At 35.6% G+C, this 18440-nt stretch overlaps 1 protein-coding gene across 1 annotated transcript in view; it reads right to left on the bottom strand.

Moving 5' to 3' along the window:
• Nucleotides 1-1301: 1301 nt before the first annotated feature.
• LOC125073931 (protein enabled) overlaps nucleotides 1302-18440 on the bottom strand; it is a 56292-nt gene continuing 39153 nt past the window's right edge. The window contains exons 3-15 of the mRNA XM_047685041.1: nucleotides 10766-10931; nucleotides 9448-9603; nucleotides 8121-8236; nucleotides 6315-6483; nucleotides 6073-6167; nucleotides 5383-5494; nucleotides 5001-5051; nucleotides 4435-4635; nucleotides 3902-4096; nucleotides 3448-3550; nucleotides 3093-3178; nucleotides 2432-2552; nucleotides 1302-2161 (exon numbers count right to left, since the gene is read on the bottom strand). Of these exons, the coding sequence (XP_047540997.1) occupies nucleotides 2133-2161; nucleotides 2432-2552; nucleotides 3093-3178; nucleotides 3448-3550; nucleotides 3902-4096; nucleotides 4435-4635; nucleotides 5001-5051; nucleotides 5383-5494; nucleotides 6073-6167; nucleotides 6315-6483; nucleotides 8121-8236; nucleotides 9448-9603; nucleotides 10766-10931 (1600 nt within the window). The 3' untranslated portion in view covers nucleotides 1302-2132. The remainder of the gene's footprint in view (nucleotides 2162-2431; nucleotides 2553-3092; nucleotides 3179-3447; nucleotides 3551-3901; nucleotides 4097-4434; nucleotides 4636-5000; nucleotides 5052-5382; nucleotides 5495-6072; nucleotides 6168-6314; nucleotides 6484-8120; nucleotides 8237-9447; nucleotides 9604-10765; nucleotides 10932-18440) is intronic.

The following is an 18440-nucleotide window of genomic DNA, read 5'->3' as shown; positions in this document are numbered from 1 at the left end:
AATGTAAACTAGAAAATAAAACTAATTTTTTTCGGATTTTTTTTTACCAGCTAACTGTTCACAATTATCCGAAGATACGTTTCAAAACAATCGATTCATTGATTTATTTTGTACTATACTGTTTAATATTATCTATTGATGCATGAAGAAAAAAAAACATGAAAAAAAAAAACGTTAAAATGTCAATTTAAAAAAACGGACAGTTCTTTTTATGGAATGGTATATCAGTCAGTGAATTACTTACAACTAAAATGTGACGTTAATTACAAACATTGACGTAGCCGGAGATTAGTACTAACACTACTCTTCCTCTGAATGTTGAAGAAGCATTACAATTAAACCCCCGCTCATAAACCCCTTGAATTTCTTATCATGACGGGGTATTCTCTGAACCGGTTATGGATTTTTACTTTGACTATAAATTATTGCAATGCTTCAACATTGAATATTAGTTTTAAAAATTGTGACTCAAATTAAACTATAATCAATCTTTTTTTTTTCAAAATATGAAGACTAAATGTCAGAAAAAAACAAAATGGCTACGTCGACGTTTACAAGTCGATGATTTTCAAAAAGTTATATTGACTTGTACTTGAATAAAACCTTCATTACTTGTGATACAATTTCTGTTCTGTCGGATGAAATTAACAACTTTTAGAAGCGCTATTTAGCACTTAAATCTAGTTTGGCCTATATTAGCAAAAAATATATAAAGCTAAAATAATACGCATTACTCGCAATACATTCTGGTAAATAGTCTATTTGCGAACCAGAACTAAAACGCGATTTTTTTTATTACTTAGCATAATACCTTCATGGACAGTGTATTTTTAAAATTGTGTAGGGAACATTAAAAACATACTACGTTATGACCTTTTTGATAGGAATTATTATACTTATTAAATTCATGGAAGACAATTTACTGCAAAAGCCAACCTGAGAATAAGAAACGAAAAAAAATGTAATTTCATCCGACAAGCGCAAAGAGCTTGCTTTAAATACATTCACTTGTAAAGTACTTACTCCTCTAAATTCTCGGTTAACACCAACACAGATTACATATAAAAAAAATATATAAACATAGACCAGTAAGAAAAAGAAAAGTTTTTTTTTTATGTCTTCTGTGTTGCCATTACCGTATTTAGTCAATAAATACAATAATAATACTAGATATAACTTGACACTAGTTGATTATAACACATATTTTTTTATTTAGACAACTATTGATTTCTGATCGAATAAAAAAAAATACTTTTGTTAGTATTGAGAAAAAAATTACAAAAGCATAAGAAATACAAAAAAAGATATATGAATGACTATATAACTGTCTGCTTAAGATAAAATTATAAATATTTTTAGAATATATCGTTCAGAAATCAATAGGAATCTTATTAATTGTATATCGTCTTAAAATCTACGTACACGGTAATACATATCCGAATAAATATTTTTTTTTAAGTATAAAATTAAAAAAAAACACAACTTGCTTTATGCTCCATTACTCGTGCGCAAACTATTCCTTACAAAGAAATCGTCGCCATTGATGAAATCACCAGTTTCATATGGCAGCACTATCGTTGTTTATTTTTTTTAAACTGGCAACTCTAAATATCAATCACAATACTCAGACGACACTGGTGAACGGATGTTTTATAAATACGAGAGGAGATATCAAGATCCAATTTTGGGGCATAAGCGTTTAGCTCTAAGATCTCAATGTTTTTGTCTAAGTATATTTTATTAAAATACTTAAGACGTTGTATTTATAATCTGTAGCCGATGATTTAATTTCACAGACTATACATCAAAGTTTACCATTTATGTGTCCGTCTGTCTGTCACAGCCGTTTATTTAGAGAATCAGAATTTAAACTGAATTGTGTTTTTTTTTTCAATGGCATGTCTATCGCTTGATATTGAAGTAGTTTTAAATCGATATACGACCTATTTTCTCATTTCTCTGTCTAATTTTGTAACAATTTCTGTATAAATGAGCATATATATAACATGTTATCGGTATATTGTAACTTCACATACAAACTTGGTGTTATACAATTCAACGTACTTATGGACAGGTGGTTTCTTTGTATATGTATATAAAATCGTTCACCGGTGGTGTCTGCGCCGACTAGCTTACCTGCGGGCGAACTCCACCTTTATGGCTGAAAGAATAAAAACTACATCAATTAATATAATAATAGCCATACACTATTTTAACATATTCCATGTGATTTGCTAACAGCTCTGCCACATTGTGTACTATATAAAATTGATAACCACTTATATCTTACTCTAGTTTCAAGGCGCATTAGCGATGAAGGAATTGTTAAAATGACTAACGGCAATATCTATGGACAGCGGTAACCAGATACCATCAGGTGACATTGGACAGGCCTCAGGCCTGGGGTAGCGATTGTAGCGCGTGCACTGACCGTCTAGTATCTCCCGCTTCATCTGGCTCACTTGCGTGCGTATCTCGCGCATGACGTCCTGCTTGAAGCTCTCCCAGTCGGCGGCGCTCGCGCAGCCGTTGTCGTTGCCGCCGTTCACTTGCTGTGGAGTTATCGATACAATTACAATTTTTACTTTTTAAACAATATATAAGCGTTGTTTGTTATGCTTATCATGTATATTAACGACTGATTTAGATTAAGTAAAAATATTAAACAGTTTATGATAGGGAAAAATATATTTTATTCAAATTTTATTTCAATGTAAATCGCGAAGAACATAAAAAAAAATATAATTATCTTCCTGACCCTATGTCCTCAGACGGGCAAAATATTTTGAATATAAGGGTTTTATTGTATCCTTTGCCATAACTATTATGTATGTGTGTCATCATATTATAGACCGTGGCAAAATACACAATGCACGTGACACAATCTGCCCATATTGAAGAACATTGACAAAAATGGCACATTTTTTTCTCGAGTCTTAGGAACCGCTGGGATACTGGATGCAGCATATTCTACCGCGCCGTTCTACCACTGGCAGGTTCTTTATGTAACGGAATTACTCACGATGAACCAAGACATCCCCCTCCCAACGACCTCAAGCATTATATTTATAGTCAGCAGCAGACGCACGTACCTTGAGGATGGTCTCCTCACTGGCGGAGCCGAAGCGCTTGCGGGCGGCGCGCGGGGACTGCGTGGGCGCCGCGCACTCCGTGTTCGCTGTAACGCACACACAGGTTACATAACCGGCACAGTTACTGACAATCAAACCTTACATCCAAGTCTTAATGGCTTTACATCAATGGCAAAGTCATTAGGTATTTATTCATATTATATGAACCTCGAATCGGAAACCGAATTATCTCCAAAAAGGACCGGACCTTTTAGGAGGTTGTTGTTTATTGTGGCCAAGTCATTTGAGACACTTATATTTTTTATTAAAGAACAGAATGGCAAGAAACGAATATATAAGACAAATGAAAACATACGTGTGTTGCCGTTACACGCGGCAGGCAGTCGATGTGGCAGTGTCGCTGATCGCTCCCAGGACTTCATAGGTGTGGAGCTTGCCGAACTCTCCGTCGAAGATTCCTGGAAAAATAGTTTATGGAAACGATATTTAGTTATGAAAATTATCCTACAACGTTTACTTGTTTATAATTTTTTTTATTCTATTTGTAATGCATGGCGGATTGGCAAACGGGCCTCTTGAATTCAAGTGGACACTACAGCCATAAACAGTGGGCATCAAGAATCATCACCATCCCTTATCCCATTGAGAAACTAGCATGTCATGTCCCTCGTGCCTGTTGTCACACTGTCCCACTGCCCGCTGTCAGCGGCGGGCGCCGTAGAGATAGCTCAGACGTAGAATATTTTAGATCGACTTCAGTCAGTATCAGTATTTTAGAGCGGCAGAGGCGCAGCTTCGTCTCGGCGTACCTCGTTCCGGTCGAGGTGCGCGAGGTGCGCGCGGCGCCGCGCCAGCGTGCGCTGCATCTCGTGCATCATGCAGTGCAGGTTGCCGCGCGCGCCGCCGCCCGGGGGCTCGCCCGCCGCCGCGCCCGCGCCGCCCGGCGGGGACGCCTCGCCGCCGCCGCCGCCGCCGCCGCCGCCCACCGTCGACTGCTGCTGCTGCTGCTGCTGACACGAATAATCAGATCGAATAAAATTGCTTTATCAAATTAACCACTACCGTGCATAACGAAGTGCAATGTCTACGATACGACACCGAGGTAGGTCACTATAGGAAGTCTTTGATTTTGGTTTTTAATTTAAAACGATATAATAGTTTATTAATCGACATTAAAAACTTTCTTTTTTTACTCTTGTGTAACCACACACCTAGTCACATCATTAGCCTCGGTACCGTCAGGTACAAGCCAATTTAAATCGTGCGTATTATAATGACGTATCCGTATGCTTCTAGCGGCGTGTCCCTATCGGTTATATGTAGCGTTCAATTACTCGCATACCTTAGCCTGTCTCTTCAGCCTGGCCTGCTGCAGTTGCGCGGCGAGTCCCGTGGGATCCGCGGCGGGGGGCTGCGGTGGGGGAGGCGGAGGCGGGGGCCCGGCGGGCGATGGCGCGACGGGAGCCTGCTGCTGCGGTTGCGGCTGTGGTGGTGGTGGAGGTGGTGGTGCGGGGGCCTGCACTGGGGGTGCCACTGGCTGTTGCTGGAAAATCTTGGTAATTAGTATGGGAGGTTTCATGAGGCTGGGATAGTATGGGTTTTTATGCGCATAAGTAATTGAACGCTAACTCAATATGAAATACACATAAATTTCATATCTTTACTAGACCATAATTATGCTAGTATTATTAATGCGAAAGTAACTCGGTCTGTCTGTTGCCCTTTCACGGCCAAACCACTGAGACGAATTTGATGAACTTTGATATGAGCCAAGCTTAAATATAGGTTAATTTTTTATGTCAACACCTGAAAAGCAATTTTTAAAAAGCGGGCAACAATTAGTACTAAATATTTCCAAACTGTTTCACTTGATTGTATATCTTTAAAATTCAAATATATTATATTTACCATTGGCGGTGGTTGAGGAGCCGCGGGTGGAGTGGGCGGTGCTATCGGACCCTGTAAAGTATATATTTTATATTAACATAATACTTAAGAGTCGGATTATGTTTTAAATTAATCTCTTATCACTGTTATTCAACGTTTAATGCTTTCTAAAAAGTTTCTAGCGATACACACAAGTATTTTTTCTCTCTTCCTATCTCTTTGATATATTTGTAATTTTAGATGTGAGCACAAAGCTAACATCTAAAATTGTACAGTTTAAATGTCCATGAGAGTGTTTTTTTTATGTTTTTGCTGTTTAAATGCTTGAGATTTTATCGAATTCCATTATAACTTATTTTTAATACTTTAAATAGGAGTTTGTAAGGTGTGAAAAGGTACGTACGTTGGGCGGCGCGGGCGGCGCGGGCGGCGCGGGCAGGTTCTGGTGCGGCGGCACGGGGGGCGGGGCCGGCGCGCCCGCCGCCGACAGCGACATGTTGGGCGCCATGGGGGCGCTGCGGGCAGGCACGTGCCGGTTAATTGATGTGATGGTGAAAAATTAATGGAAATTATTAACTAATGAGATTCTTTTCGCTTTTGGTATTTAATTCTGCACTGTAACATGACAATTCAAAAGTGCTCTTATGAGGCATCTCAAATAATAAAGATTTAGATTTTTGTTTTTGACAGAATTGTGATAAAATCTTGCGAGTCACCTCTGTGATTCCTTGTAAGCAATGGGTATCGCACAATTTAGCAATTCTTGTTTATAATAAATTGGTGTTTTACTATTCGACTCTTTATCGAACAGGTAAAAACTTTTGTTTTATCGTACATATTAAATATTATTCACTGGTAGCTAAATGGATGACATAATCATGATTTAATTGATTGCATTTAACGTAGATTGGTACTGAAGTAATGACGGTAGAGGAAGATGATGACTTCGAATAATTAAGTCACTAGGGTAATTAAATAGCGGAGTGATGGTAGATTAGCTGTCGGTGATCGATGTAGGTTGGTAGAAAAAGTTCGCAAAAGTTGTATTGGAAACTAGTCGGTGGTGGTCGGTAGTGTTGGCCGTGGCGGTCACCTGTTGGTGCGGTGATGGCCGTGCGGCGCGGGCGCGTGCGGCAGCGTGTGCACGCCGTGGGGGGGCGGCGCGGGTGCCGTGCTGGCCGCCGCTGGCTGCAACGGTTACGAATATTTCTTAGTTACAATATGTGGAATAGACATTCTCGATAACTCAAAGCGCATATCGATGCAAAACAATTCCTAGTGCTGACTAGCTATCTAACTACTAAAAACATATTATCGAGCGTCTACAATACTCACAACGACCGCCGGATGATGATGGTGTGGCGCATGATACTGGCTCGCCTGCTGGTGCTGTTGGTGGAGCTGCTGGTGCTGCTGGATAGGCTGGTGCTGTTGGTGCTGCTGATGGTGGGGCGCATGGTACTGTGGCTGCTGCAGTATCGCTGCATCTTCGCGTGTCATCGTTCTGAAATTACATGAATAACAAATAATTAAAACTTAGGAGAATTGTCTGGAATGGTCGTGTAAATTTAGCTTTACTTTAATAAATGTATATTTGACATCATATTTCAAAAGTGAACACTACAGCCTACTTGTAAAGTATATTTTCATTTTTATTTTGAAGCTTACATGCTTTGTCATAAACAAGTACATATATATTTAAATCATATATTCATATACAGGTCCTTTTGTCTTTGATCCAGATTTAATTTCTTAACAATAGCATTTCTTAGAATTTCCTACCTGGTCTCTTTGTTATCTAATTTTCTCCTGAGTTTATGATTTATACTGTACTTTTTATGTACCGATGGATAGCTAAGGAAACGCAGATGTTTTTAAAATGATCCGCACGATAAGAGCCATAGTGATTTTTACAAAAAAATTGCGAGTATCTTAAAGAATCAAAATTAAAAATCGAAAAGTTGTACAGTTTTGGATCTGTAATTTAAAAATGCTTGAAGATTGTTTTTGTTTTATAACTGGTTATTATTAACTAGAATGTACCCTATAAAGTAATACAAAAAAAAATAGGGAAAATACGTTGGTTTTTTTTTTATTGAATTTTAGAATCTTAAACATCCTTTAAATAAAAAAAATATTAAAAAATTAATAACTCGAAAACGATACACTTTTGCATAAGCATTTTGGGGGTCATTTGATAGCTATTGTCCTGAACTATAACCCTTTAAAAGGATCGTGACATATTACCCTGTAACCCTGTATATATTATAAAACGACAAATGGAATTTAGATTAATTTTTTAAGCAACTTCAACAAAAGTAGTTCGTAGTTTATTTTAGATATTTATAACGTCAGAAATCCGTCATTTATGAAACGATTTAGAAAATCATTTTTTGCTTGGGACAAACTTACATCCCGTTTGGCCCCCTTTTAAATTGGAAGACCTTAAAGTATTTTCTTTATAATTTTTTTATAGTATGTGGTCTGATTGCTTCAATATCTTATTCGAGTACGACCAACTTTTTATCAACCACTTTATCTAAAAAAATTCAATCAGTTAGTGAACATAACAGGTTACAAGCCTAACGAACCTTTTGGCAGTGAAAAGACTAATCAACCGATATGTTTAAAGCTTATACTAGAAGATGCTGTGCGTTTCGGGGGTTTAAGCTACTGATGTTACAAGCATGAATTATATATTCATATAATATATAAAACATAACATAAGTAACGAATGTTTAAAGTATCTCATTCTATATTTTTACCTCTATTCGTATTCCTTTCCGAGTATATTTTATTTAAAATTTTAAGTAATTAATAAATAAAGCCGAGATGGCCCAGTAGTTAGAACGCGTGCAGCTTAACCGATGATTTGGGGTTCAAACCCAGGCAGGCACCACTAAATTTTCATGTGCTTAATTTGTGTTTATAATTCATCTCGTGCTCGGCGGTGAAGGAAAACATCATGAGGAAACCTGCATGTGTCTAATTTCAACGAAATTCTGCCACATGTGTATTCCGCCAACCCGCATTGGAGCAGTGTAGTGGAATATGCTCCAAACCTTCTCCTCAAAGGGAGAGGAGGCCTTTAGCCCAGCAGTGGGAAAATTTACAGGCTGCTGATTCTAATGCTAATGTTACCTGTAGCCCATATCTTCATCGTAGTGAGTGTTATTATGTCCGTTGTACGGCACGGGCGGGTTCGGGGGCTGCGGAGGCGGCGGCGCCGTGTTATTGACGACTTTATTCGCTAGGATCTGAAAAATATCAGTTACATTTTACATTTTTGATAACAATAGACAGTCTTCATTGTAGTAAATTTCAATATATTTTTTACAAAATATTTCAAGTTTTATTTAAATTTGCGCGTTTGAATTTCACAAAAACAAAACGAAAAAGTTATTGTTCAGTTCGCAGATTCAACTATGACTTATTAATTCTTGGATTAAGTCGTTGGTGGGAGGCACCTGCCGTGACAGCGGAGTGGTGATATGCGCCAGGGCTGCGCACGGTAGTGGATAGTATTTGAACGTTGTGGGGGATTTTATGATAATTTTACATATAATTCTACACTAAAAGCACCCTAAGTTACTCCTTATTATATCAGCTATCTGATAGTGAAAGTCCCGTCAAAATCGGTCCAGCCGTTCCAGAGATTTGCCGGAACAAACAGGCGGACAAAAGTTGTAAAAAAAATTATATTGGTATATATACCGTATATACATTCATATGCACTTAGCAAAAGTGGTTATTTTAATATTATAAACAAACACTCCAATTTTACTATATGTATAGATGATGCCAATTTTCGACAAGTAATTATTATAAACAAACCTATAATAAAATTCATTTATAATAAATGCATTAAGACTCGACGTCATCAGCTCGGATTTGAATTAACACAATATATTGTTAAAATTCAAGTGCCTTCACTACAGAGCCATCTCGACTCGTATAAAAATTAAACAAACGACGACCTAATTTTGTCTCAAACTCATTGCTTTCGAGCGAGTATCGTTTGTTTATTTTTGTCTGTCAATAAAACCGGTATTCGTGTTTTATTGTGACAGAAGACAAATCGAATGTAGTGTTCAAGTTAGCTTGATCTTTTTGAACTAAATCTAATACATATTCGTTTATTTTTAACCTATCTTCGATATATATATCTTCGAATAGGCTGTAGATGTCATTTAATGACATTTTGACGACCTCCGTAATCGAGTGGTGTGTACAACGGTTTTCATGGGTACGCCATTCCGAGGTCCCGGGGTCGATTTCCGGCCGAGTCGATGTAGAAAAAGTTGATTAGTTTTCTATGTTGTCTTGGGTCTGGGTGTTTGTGGTACCGTCGTTACTTCTGATTTTCCATAACACAAGTGCTTTAGCTGCTTACATTGGGATCAGAGTAATGTATGTGATGTTGTCCAACATTTATTTATTTATTTATTTATGGTAAATAAAAACTCACCTCCAACGTATGCATCATCGCTCTCGCGAAGCTATCGGCGTCCTCCCGACAGGAGAAATTCAGACCGTAGACGTGACGCGCGTCGCGCCATTGGTGGAAGGTAGCCGTCGCCTGGTTGTACTTGAGGCCGCGGACGATACCGCAGTTTATTACGACCTGAAATATTTTATAATTTCATATCAGATCATGAATTAGCGGATACAATACTTTATTAAATTATAGTCTCACTTTTAATTACCCAATGAACATAATCCACTGCCAATTACAGAGAATATTAAAAAAAAAACGTATATTGCCCGATATAAGATTTTCAATAACGCGAATGAAATGAGTTACTAGAGCAATTTTTTTTTTTAAAAGTCCCTTTTTTTCCTCCGCCATTTCTTCTAAGGTAGTGTTAGACTTTTTTCCTAACAATCAATATGTAAGTGTAATACTTCAATACTTAATAATGATTTAAAAAAAAAAAATTAAACGTACCTGCACGTATACATTCGAATAAAATGATTAAATAAAATCATATTGTGTAGTCATTAAATTTATAAAGGGAATCTATAAAATTATTGTTATTGAAAAAATCTAAGTACAATACTTAAGTCGGTCTTCTAAGAATTGTAAGCAATTCATCAAGATCTAAAAATAGCAAACTTACTAAGTAGAGCGCAACTAATTGGATATTTAAATGGAATTAGTTTCATTAATGGAAGCATGTTTAATTTTATTGCAAAATCTTTTTTGTCTGCTATAATAAATAAAAGCTATATATATATCAAACCGGCCGAGCTTTGTTGGATAAAATTAGTTTATCTTTAAAAAACTTATCTAAATATAAAACATTTAAGAAATCGTAGCCGTTTCAGAGATTCAAGAAATAAATTTATATAAAGTACGGAGCTGCCCGTCTCGACTTCGTTCGGGTGAAATAAAATTTTTCAGAGACCCCTTCAACTACACAAAAAAATTCATCGATATTGGTCCAATCTTTTAGAAGTTCACACATTAAGTAAGTTACACACACATGTGAAGACTTATATATATATTCATATATAGACATATAATGCTCATTTAATATTAAAACATTTGTAATATATTTCAAATTTCGTGCCAAAGATGTGCTGTCGTCACAATGTTAATCTCAGCGACGGACAACAGACTCGTATAATTTCGATGTCTTGGTCTCGACAAGAAACGCACGTTATCATTATGACGTCACAACACGTGTAGAGATTTTTGTAGTCACGTGATACTATTTACATCGTGAAAAATTCAAGCAAATAAACTGTTTTATTTCAGTTTAGTTGTATATATAAATACTCACTTCGTGATCGTTCAGTTTCCTGCCCACGACTCGGAAGGTGTTGTGCTGGGTGTGGTGGTAGATATGAACTTTGGAGAGACCGGAGCTCGAGCCTGACGGTATCCATCGTTTCATGGTGTCGTCGTACACCATGACGGATGCGCGCGCGCTGCTGATCGATTGCTCGCTGTAAACAATTATTTATTTGTTAATAAAATAAAAAAAGAGATAATATAAAGAGGTAAAATTTGTTTGTTTGTATGTAGGGCGTAATCTCCGACAAATCGAATCTCCGACAAAATAAAATCACGGGTATAAATTATAATTATATGATATAATTTTCTTCATCGATTAATTGCACCCGTGCGAAGCCGGGGCCGGTCGCTAGTTTCATATAAATCATTAACATTTCATATCACTATTATAATTTAATCATAATATATTATAAAATCTTTTCTTTATGTGTACATTGACGAACGGAATTAACTTTATTTTTTTTTATAATACTTATTCAATCCAGATTAATTGAATTGAAGTACAGCTAATATAATTGGTTCACACGACATAACGAGAACAATATATGAACATCAATTTCTGTTAACAAATAAAATTTTATTCGATAATATACTTGGCGATATGATTTTCTGGGTAGGTACCACCCCCACTCATCGGATATATTACCAGCAAACAGCAGTACTCTGGGTAGTTGTGTTCCGACATAACACCTTAGTTCCCAAGGCTGGTGGAGCATTGGCTATTTAAGGAATGGTTAATATTTCTCACAGCGTCATTGTCTATGAGTCGTGGTGACTACTTACGATCAGATGGCCAATTTGACCGTGCGCCTATTTGTATCATAAAAAAAAAATCTTATCCGAATATGAACGTACGACATAAATATTAAAAAGTTGTTTTTAAATTTGGCTACAAACAGAAGCCGATAATTAATATAAAAAAAAAATCATAAGTAATGATACAACTTCGTAACATCTCAAGTTAAACGGTCTCATGGTATCGATTCGGCCCCCGGGAGTTTTGAATGAGAGCTGCGTCGAGACGGGTTAACCAACCGTTTAAGATTTTCGCAAGTATTATGTAATCAGCCCACGCTTGGTCGATTACGAGAACAACATGACAATCTCGAGCTACCTACAGCGAGGTAGACAAGATTACGTCCACGTGCACTTAGATATAAACGTACGTATGTATGTATTTGACCATTTTGGTGATAAATATGATATAAAAATAACAAGCACATATCCTTTACAACATACTTAATTCATGTGTTATAAAAACACACACTTTTGAATCGCCTTAAAGTCAACACCGCGATTCGAAATGTAGATACCATTGACGACTGACTGAGCACAATTTTTTAACACAGCAACATGACCATTAAAATGAACTTTGTTCAGAATTAGAATTCATAATATTTTATAATATATTATGAATCATTAAAATAAAAATCTAATCATTTATATTTCATGAGATAGTTTGGATGGCTTTGAAGTTTGAACACGGTACAATTACAACGAAATTGTCTAGTGCTAAAAATACAGGTTGAAAAAAAAACCGAGATAACCTATCTCAATATGAAGGCACATCAGAACTGATAGAACGGTTTAGCCCTGAAACGCTATATGTTTGATTTATTATCCTGCAAATTTTCCAAAATTCCATCTTGCCGAATGTCATTCACGGCAAATCTCACGAGCTAACTACGCAGGTGACATCGGAGTAACAGAAGTTCCACTCTCTTTCGCTTTCATAGTCAGCAATCCGACACCATCGGAAAAAGATCGGCCCTAAGTCCAACGATATACATAGATGCCGAGGCAAGAGGATGTAACACTATCTATTGAATAATCTAAATCTAATGATCTTATCTCACCCAGGATTCGAACCCGGGGCCAACGACGTTTAATCACAAACACAAGCGAATGCTTTTTGCGTTTATTAGTTGATATTTCTTACACATCAGCATAAATTTACAAAAAAAAAAAAACATATAAAATGCATTACCCTTTTAAGTTACGCCATAATTCAATAAGAACGAAGAAAAATAATTTAATAGTACTGGTTTTTTGTTTTAATCATGGAACGAGATAATGTCAATTAAGGCGAATATTAATGACAGGATATGTTTGGTTACGTGAGTCAATCTTAAAGTTTAAGCAACACTGACCCGAGACACGGAGAAACTGAAAAAACGACGATCAATAAATTTAAGATGCAATTAAATTAATTAAAATAGCTAAAAATATTCATTATTATATAACAAATAAAACCTGTCGCGATTACGGACACTGGAAAATTAAAAAACCATTAAACACCCCTTCGCCTCTCCTCAGAAGTCAGTCAGAATTTCTTTGGAAATATGCACGATAATTTATTTTACCTCTAATAATAATAATAAATAAAAATTAAGACAATCATTTAACGAAGATATCGAAACTAAATTGTTATGAATACTTATTTTAAGGCCGAAACGAGAAAACCAAAAAGGTTTTATATAGGCACCGAATGGGTTAATTAGTGGATTAACAGATGAACAAATACTGACTACATCGTAATATTATAAATAAATAAATAAATAAATAAATAAATATTGGACAACATCACATACATTACTCTGATCCCAATGTAAGTAGCTAAAGCACTTGTGTTATGGAAATCAGAAGTAACGACGGTACCACAAACACCCAGACCCAAGACAACATAGAAAACTAATGAATTTTTTCTACATCGACTCGGCCGGGAATCGAACCCGGGACCTCGGAGTGGCGTACCCATGAAAACCGGTGTACACACTACTCGACCACGGAGGTCGTCTATTATATTTTATACCTATCCAGGCAATTAATATTTTCATAAGTCCTTAATTCCTGGCAAATACTTAATATTTTAATAATAAGAGCTTAATCCACTACGCTGCTTCATTACGGGTAAACGGATAATATCCTAGATTTTATATACACTCGTGTTCATCGCACGTTCGTGATCACAGTCGATCATGTGTATTGTAATGTATTGTAAACACAAAGTTTATTAAAATGTGAACCACGACCTTCAATATACGCAGGATATTTTTTTTCAACAATTTCGGAACTATGAGGAATAGCGAAAGTTAATCAAAGGAACCTCGGGCCGATTTTGTTGACAGCTACATTTTTGAAATTCAATATTCGTAGTCATTAATCTAACATGTTATTTAAGAAAACAAGCACTTTGGTATTTATACGCCATTCAATTCATCGAACCGGTAGAAGCTTCTGGAAGAGCTGACAAGGAAGGAGGAAATTCTGGGAAGTAATGACGTACGGTAAATTTAAGAAAAATTTGGAATTAACGCGATATGTGTCTGATTCATACGTTACACACACCTCATTCCGAATAAATCTACGTTTCATTTTATAAATTAAATAAAATTATAAAATATTTGAATTCGAAGAAATTATAGAAAACACGTATCAAAATGAAGTATCACCGCAAGTCGGATGTCAATATTTCACGCCTGAGATACGAAGAGAATTCTTACAGGACCGCATTGTCGATAAAAGTTCATTCTGAATAATCTTTATTTAGAAATGCCCAAGACTTACAAAATTTCAACAATCGACTAAGTCGATAGGCGTCGGAACTAAATTTACTATTAGAGCCTTAGACAGTTATCGACTCCGTACAATAACGCAATAAATAAACTCTCAGTCTACTGTGTAAGCTAATCATTATACAGTTTAGATTATATCAGTGTACACGAAGCTTAAGATCACGAGCACTTCTGCAACAATGCGAGGCGAAAGCGTCGCTAAATCATCCGCCGTGGCATCAATACAGAAAATATATAAATGTTTCATCTAAAACTACTTTTCGAATCGGTGGAAGCTTTACATTTAATGCAATGCTGTAAAATTATGATTAGTGCTTGTAACACACCTACTTGAATAAAATACTCTGACACTCTCAAGAATAGCAAAGGTATGCTCCATTATTGAATGTTACAACCTTTTGCCCTTTGCGTCAAGAGAAAAAAAAATAGGCTTAAATTTTAACTTCTAATAAAAGAACACAAGTATAGCTCCACCTTTAATTTAGGCTTCGCTTGATCACGCAAGTGTATTTGAATTTCGAACTTCAATCGCGCTCGACTTGACAGTTTTGTCATTGTCGTTTGTCAGTTATGCAACGTCGTTCGGCGAGGGCGGACGTGGGTCGATTGCTTCAGAAGGTCATGTATTCATACAATCTGTGTTTAGGTTAAACGAGATTGATTACTTTTTATTTGTTATTGTATAATAAAACTAGCGTCGTAAAATCATTTGTTTAATATTTCACTTTAATGGTTATATGGTAATCTAACGTTTACATAATACTTTTAGTCGATTACGAATAACTCAAGGACGTACACACGTGCTCTGTTTAATGTTTATTTAGTACACACATGTATGAATATATGCATGTATGTGTGTATGGTTAATATAAGGGATGAATTGTGTTAAGGGACAAGTATAGATCATTACAATAATATGATAAAAAAAAACCACATGCATAAAAACAAACTAGAACAACAGACGTTTGATTTAACGATTACAAATCCTCAACTCATGTAACAGTAAGCAATTAAGAACACTTAATTAATTCTAATTACAATTGAGTAACTCAATCGTGTTACAGAAATAATCCTAATATTTATATACATTTCTAAAATAAAAAAATCTACACAGTTATATACTGATAACGAATTCGTTTATAGTATATATCAAAATATATATAAATGACATATTTTATATACATGTCACGTGAAAGGTTGACGCATGGACAATTCCTTCGCGGGTTTTTTTATTAAACGAATCGTAATTCTACATATTTAAGTGATTGTTTATGAGTTACGATACTTACGAAACGTTTTTGAATTACGCCCCCGTAGAAAATTCGTAAGCAAAAATCTTTTCGGGAATAAATTAACCAGATAAACTTTAGTACTGTTGTTTGAATGGTGAGCCAGTGTAACTACATACACACGTGATCACGGTGAAGCATTTGTTATGTAAGGGATAGTTAATATTCCTTCAGGCGCCAAAGAAAATCTGTAAGGAAGTCAATCGCCTGTGGTGACGCCCATGTACCACTATGTCTAGGTACATGTTTTTTTTATTGAAATAGGTAGTTAAAAAAAAAGAAAAATACGTAGATAATTAATTGCAAACCATCTTTTGATAGATTCCTATACAAAGTTCAGGAATAGATTAGAGGTGAGAAAACTTATCTTGGTCACGCCATCACTTGGGAACAACTTCATTCTCCTTTTTTTAAGTTTACCAATACTTTGAAAAAGGTTCTTACGAAAGGAAACGGGCGCAAGCAATGCCGCGACAACGACAACTAATACTAAATAAATTTATATATACATAGTATTATTTCCTACTTTTTTTAGAAGCGTGTGCTTGCCCAATATTGATCTCGTAATCTTCGATTACCTAGCTACTGGACCATCACAGTTCTCAATAGTTACATATTACGACAAAATATTAAACGCTTACAGAATGTCGTCAAATACTGTAGGCGGTCAAGTTATTTTTTTTTATCTCATTTAGCTGAGCCAAAAAGTAAAACTCGAGTGGGCAGAAAGGTGCCCACCACATGTCCATATACAAGATGTCAGAAAGTTATAAAAAAAAAGTTGCATCATTCGAGACTAAAGGATTCCTTAAATTACAAGATATTAGTTATTTTTAAAAATATTCTAAACTATTTTATTTGTAGAAGAATATACTTTACGTATAAAATACTAAACAATCTAATTATTGTATTTAATAACCTACGTAACTGATTATCGGAAAAGAGTAACGACTGATGATTCTTGTCGATTATTCTCCTTAGGATCTACATTTCGAACCGGAAGTGGCTCTAATTTACTTTAATCATTTAAAATGACTGATTGAATGATTCAAAAGTACTCGCAAGCGCCTACTCGAATAAAGTATATTTTGATTTTATAATAACAAGCAATATAGTCGAGAACATTCAAGAAGCAGACGTTTCTATTCTATCACGTTTTTTCAATTATTATTATGTTCTTCACTTTTATGTAAATTAATATATATTATTTAAAATTTCAACAGCACAAAGTTTCATCACGACACAAGCGAACACGTGATGAACATAAGCAAATGAAAAGTAAATGGTACTTCGGTACCGATTTACGTGTTCTATCAACTGACCACAGGTCGCTCGAGAAACCTAGGCAGCTCGTAAATATCACCACCTGATCAGGACGCTGCTCCACTCGTATGATAACTGGTTATATAATTCATGATCAAAGGCGGTGTAAAGTCAAACAAACAAATTTAACATCGGATTGACGTTATATCGGCTGACATGTAGAACATCATATGTGCCTAAAAATGTGCTTTTTTATAATCGTTAAATAATTGGGATTCTCGTCGGAGGAGTCTGTATCGGAACTACAACATTGGATGAAAAAAAAGTAGTTGTATAGAATAGCGACGAATTATAAACAGAGGTATATTCATTCAAGAACTGTTTGTAGTGAATAATATGTCAGAGCTATTAGCAAAACAGTTGGATTGTTTAAATCTATCCACTCCAACTTCGATTATAATAGGCTATATAAATAGATAAATATTTAAAACTATTATGCAATTATCATTAACTCGTTTAATGAGATACATCACTATTATTCCAAACAACAAAACAAATAGAAACGAAAGTTGGTCAATTGATCGGTTTGTCCGCAATCAATTTTATTATATTAAATTATAGTCCCGAGTCTCGACCGAGTCGATTTCGACTATAACAATGCTTTCACAATAATTGAAAGTCGAGATGGTCTAATGGTATGACACCGGTCCTTTGTCGAATTTATACGAAAGAGAAAAGAAATCAAATTTCCTTTATCGAGCATTTAGTCGGTGATAAAACTTTGTGCCCGTTCGGTTAACAACGCATCGTACTTGGTATTGTTATGCTTCGGTTTGCAGAGTGAGCCAGTGCAACTACAGGCACAAGGGAGATAACATCTTAGCTCCCAAAGTTGGTTACAGCGCTAATATTTTTGGGAGTCGGTGACCACTTACGATCAGGATTTGCCCGTGCCTACCTATCCTATAAAAATCCATTTTCGTTTTTTTTTGCTAAATATTTTATAAATGTTAATTATTAATATCTAAATTTAATGACGATCAGTTGAGTACATGAGACACGGAAGCGTAACAAACAAACAAACTCACTTTCGCATCACTAATAATGATTGAATTGTCAGTTTCACGAAAAAGTATACCAATACAAAACATTGACATACAAAAACCTTCTAACATAAAATTAAAATATAATTACACCACTTCCACACGACAATCTTATCGCCGTACCTGTGAGACACTTAATCTACTTTCAAAGTATTTTAAACGAAACACAATCCTCGAAATAATTCTTAAAACAATTGTTTGGGTAATTAGGAGACTAATGAGTTTATCGCGCTACCTGACTAACTTTTGTTTACATAAAATATTTCTATGAAACCTTTATCAACTGTTGAACCGACTTAACGGTTATCTTTTGTGGTAATATTTTTGGTAACTGTTTAACGGCAATGATACTCTTAAATAAATTCTTGAAAACTAATATATTGTGAATTCAATTTTCACTCGGTGTTTGGGCTTGGTGCAAGTCCGCCTGG

This window comes from Vanessa atalanta, chromosome 26 (genome assembly GCF_905147765.1).
Source record: "Vanessa atalanta chromosome 26, ilVanAtal1.2, whole genome shotgun sequence".
In the NCBI taxonomy this organism is placed as follows: domain Eukaryota; kingdom Metazoa; phylum Arthropoda; class Insecta; order Lepidoptera; family Nymphalidae; genus Vanessa; species Vanessa atalanta.
The sequence above is the reverse complement of the archived record's forward strand: the minus strand, read 5'-3'. Positions and strand labels throughout refer to the sequence as shown.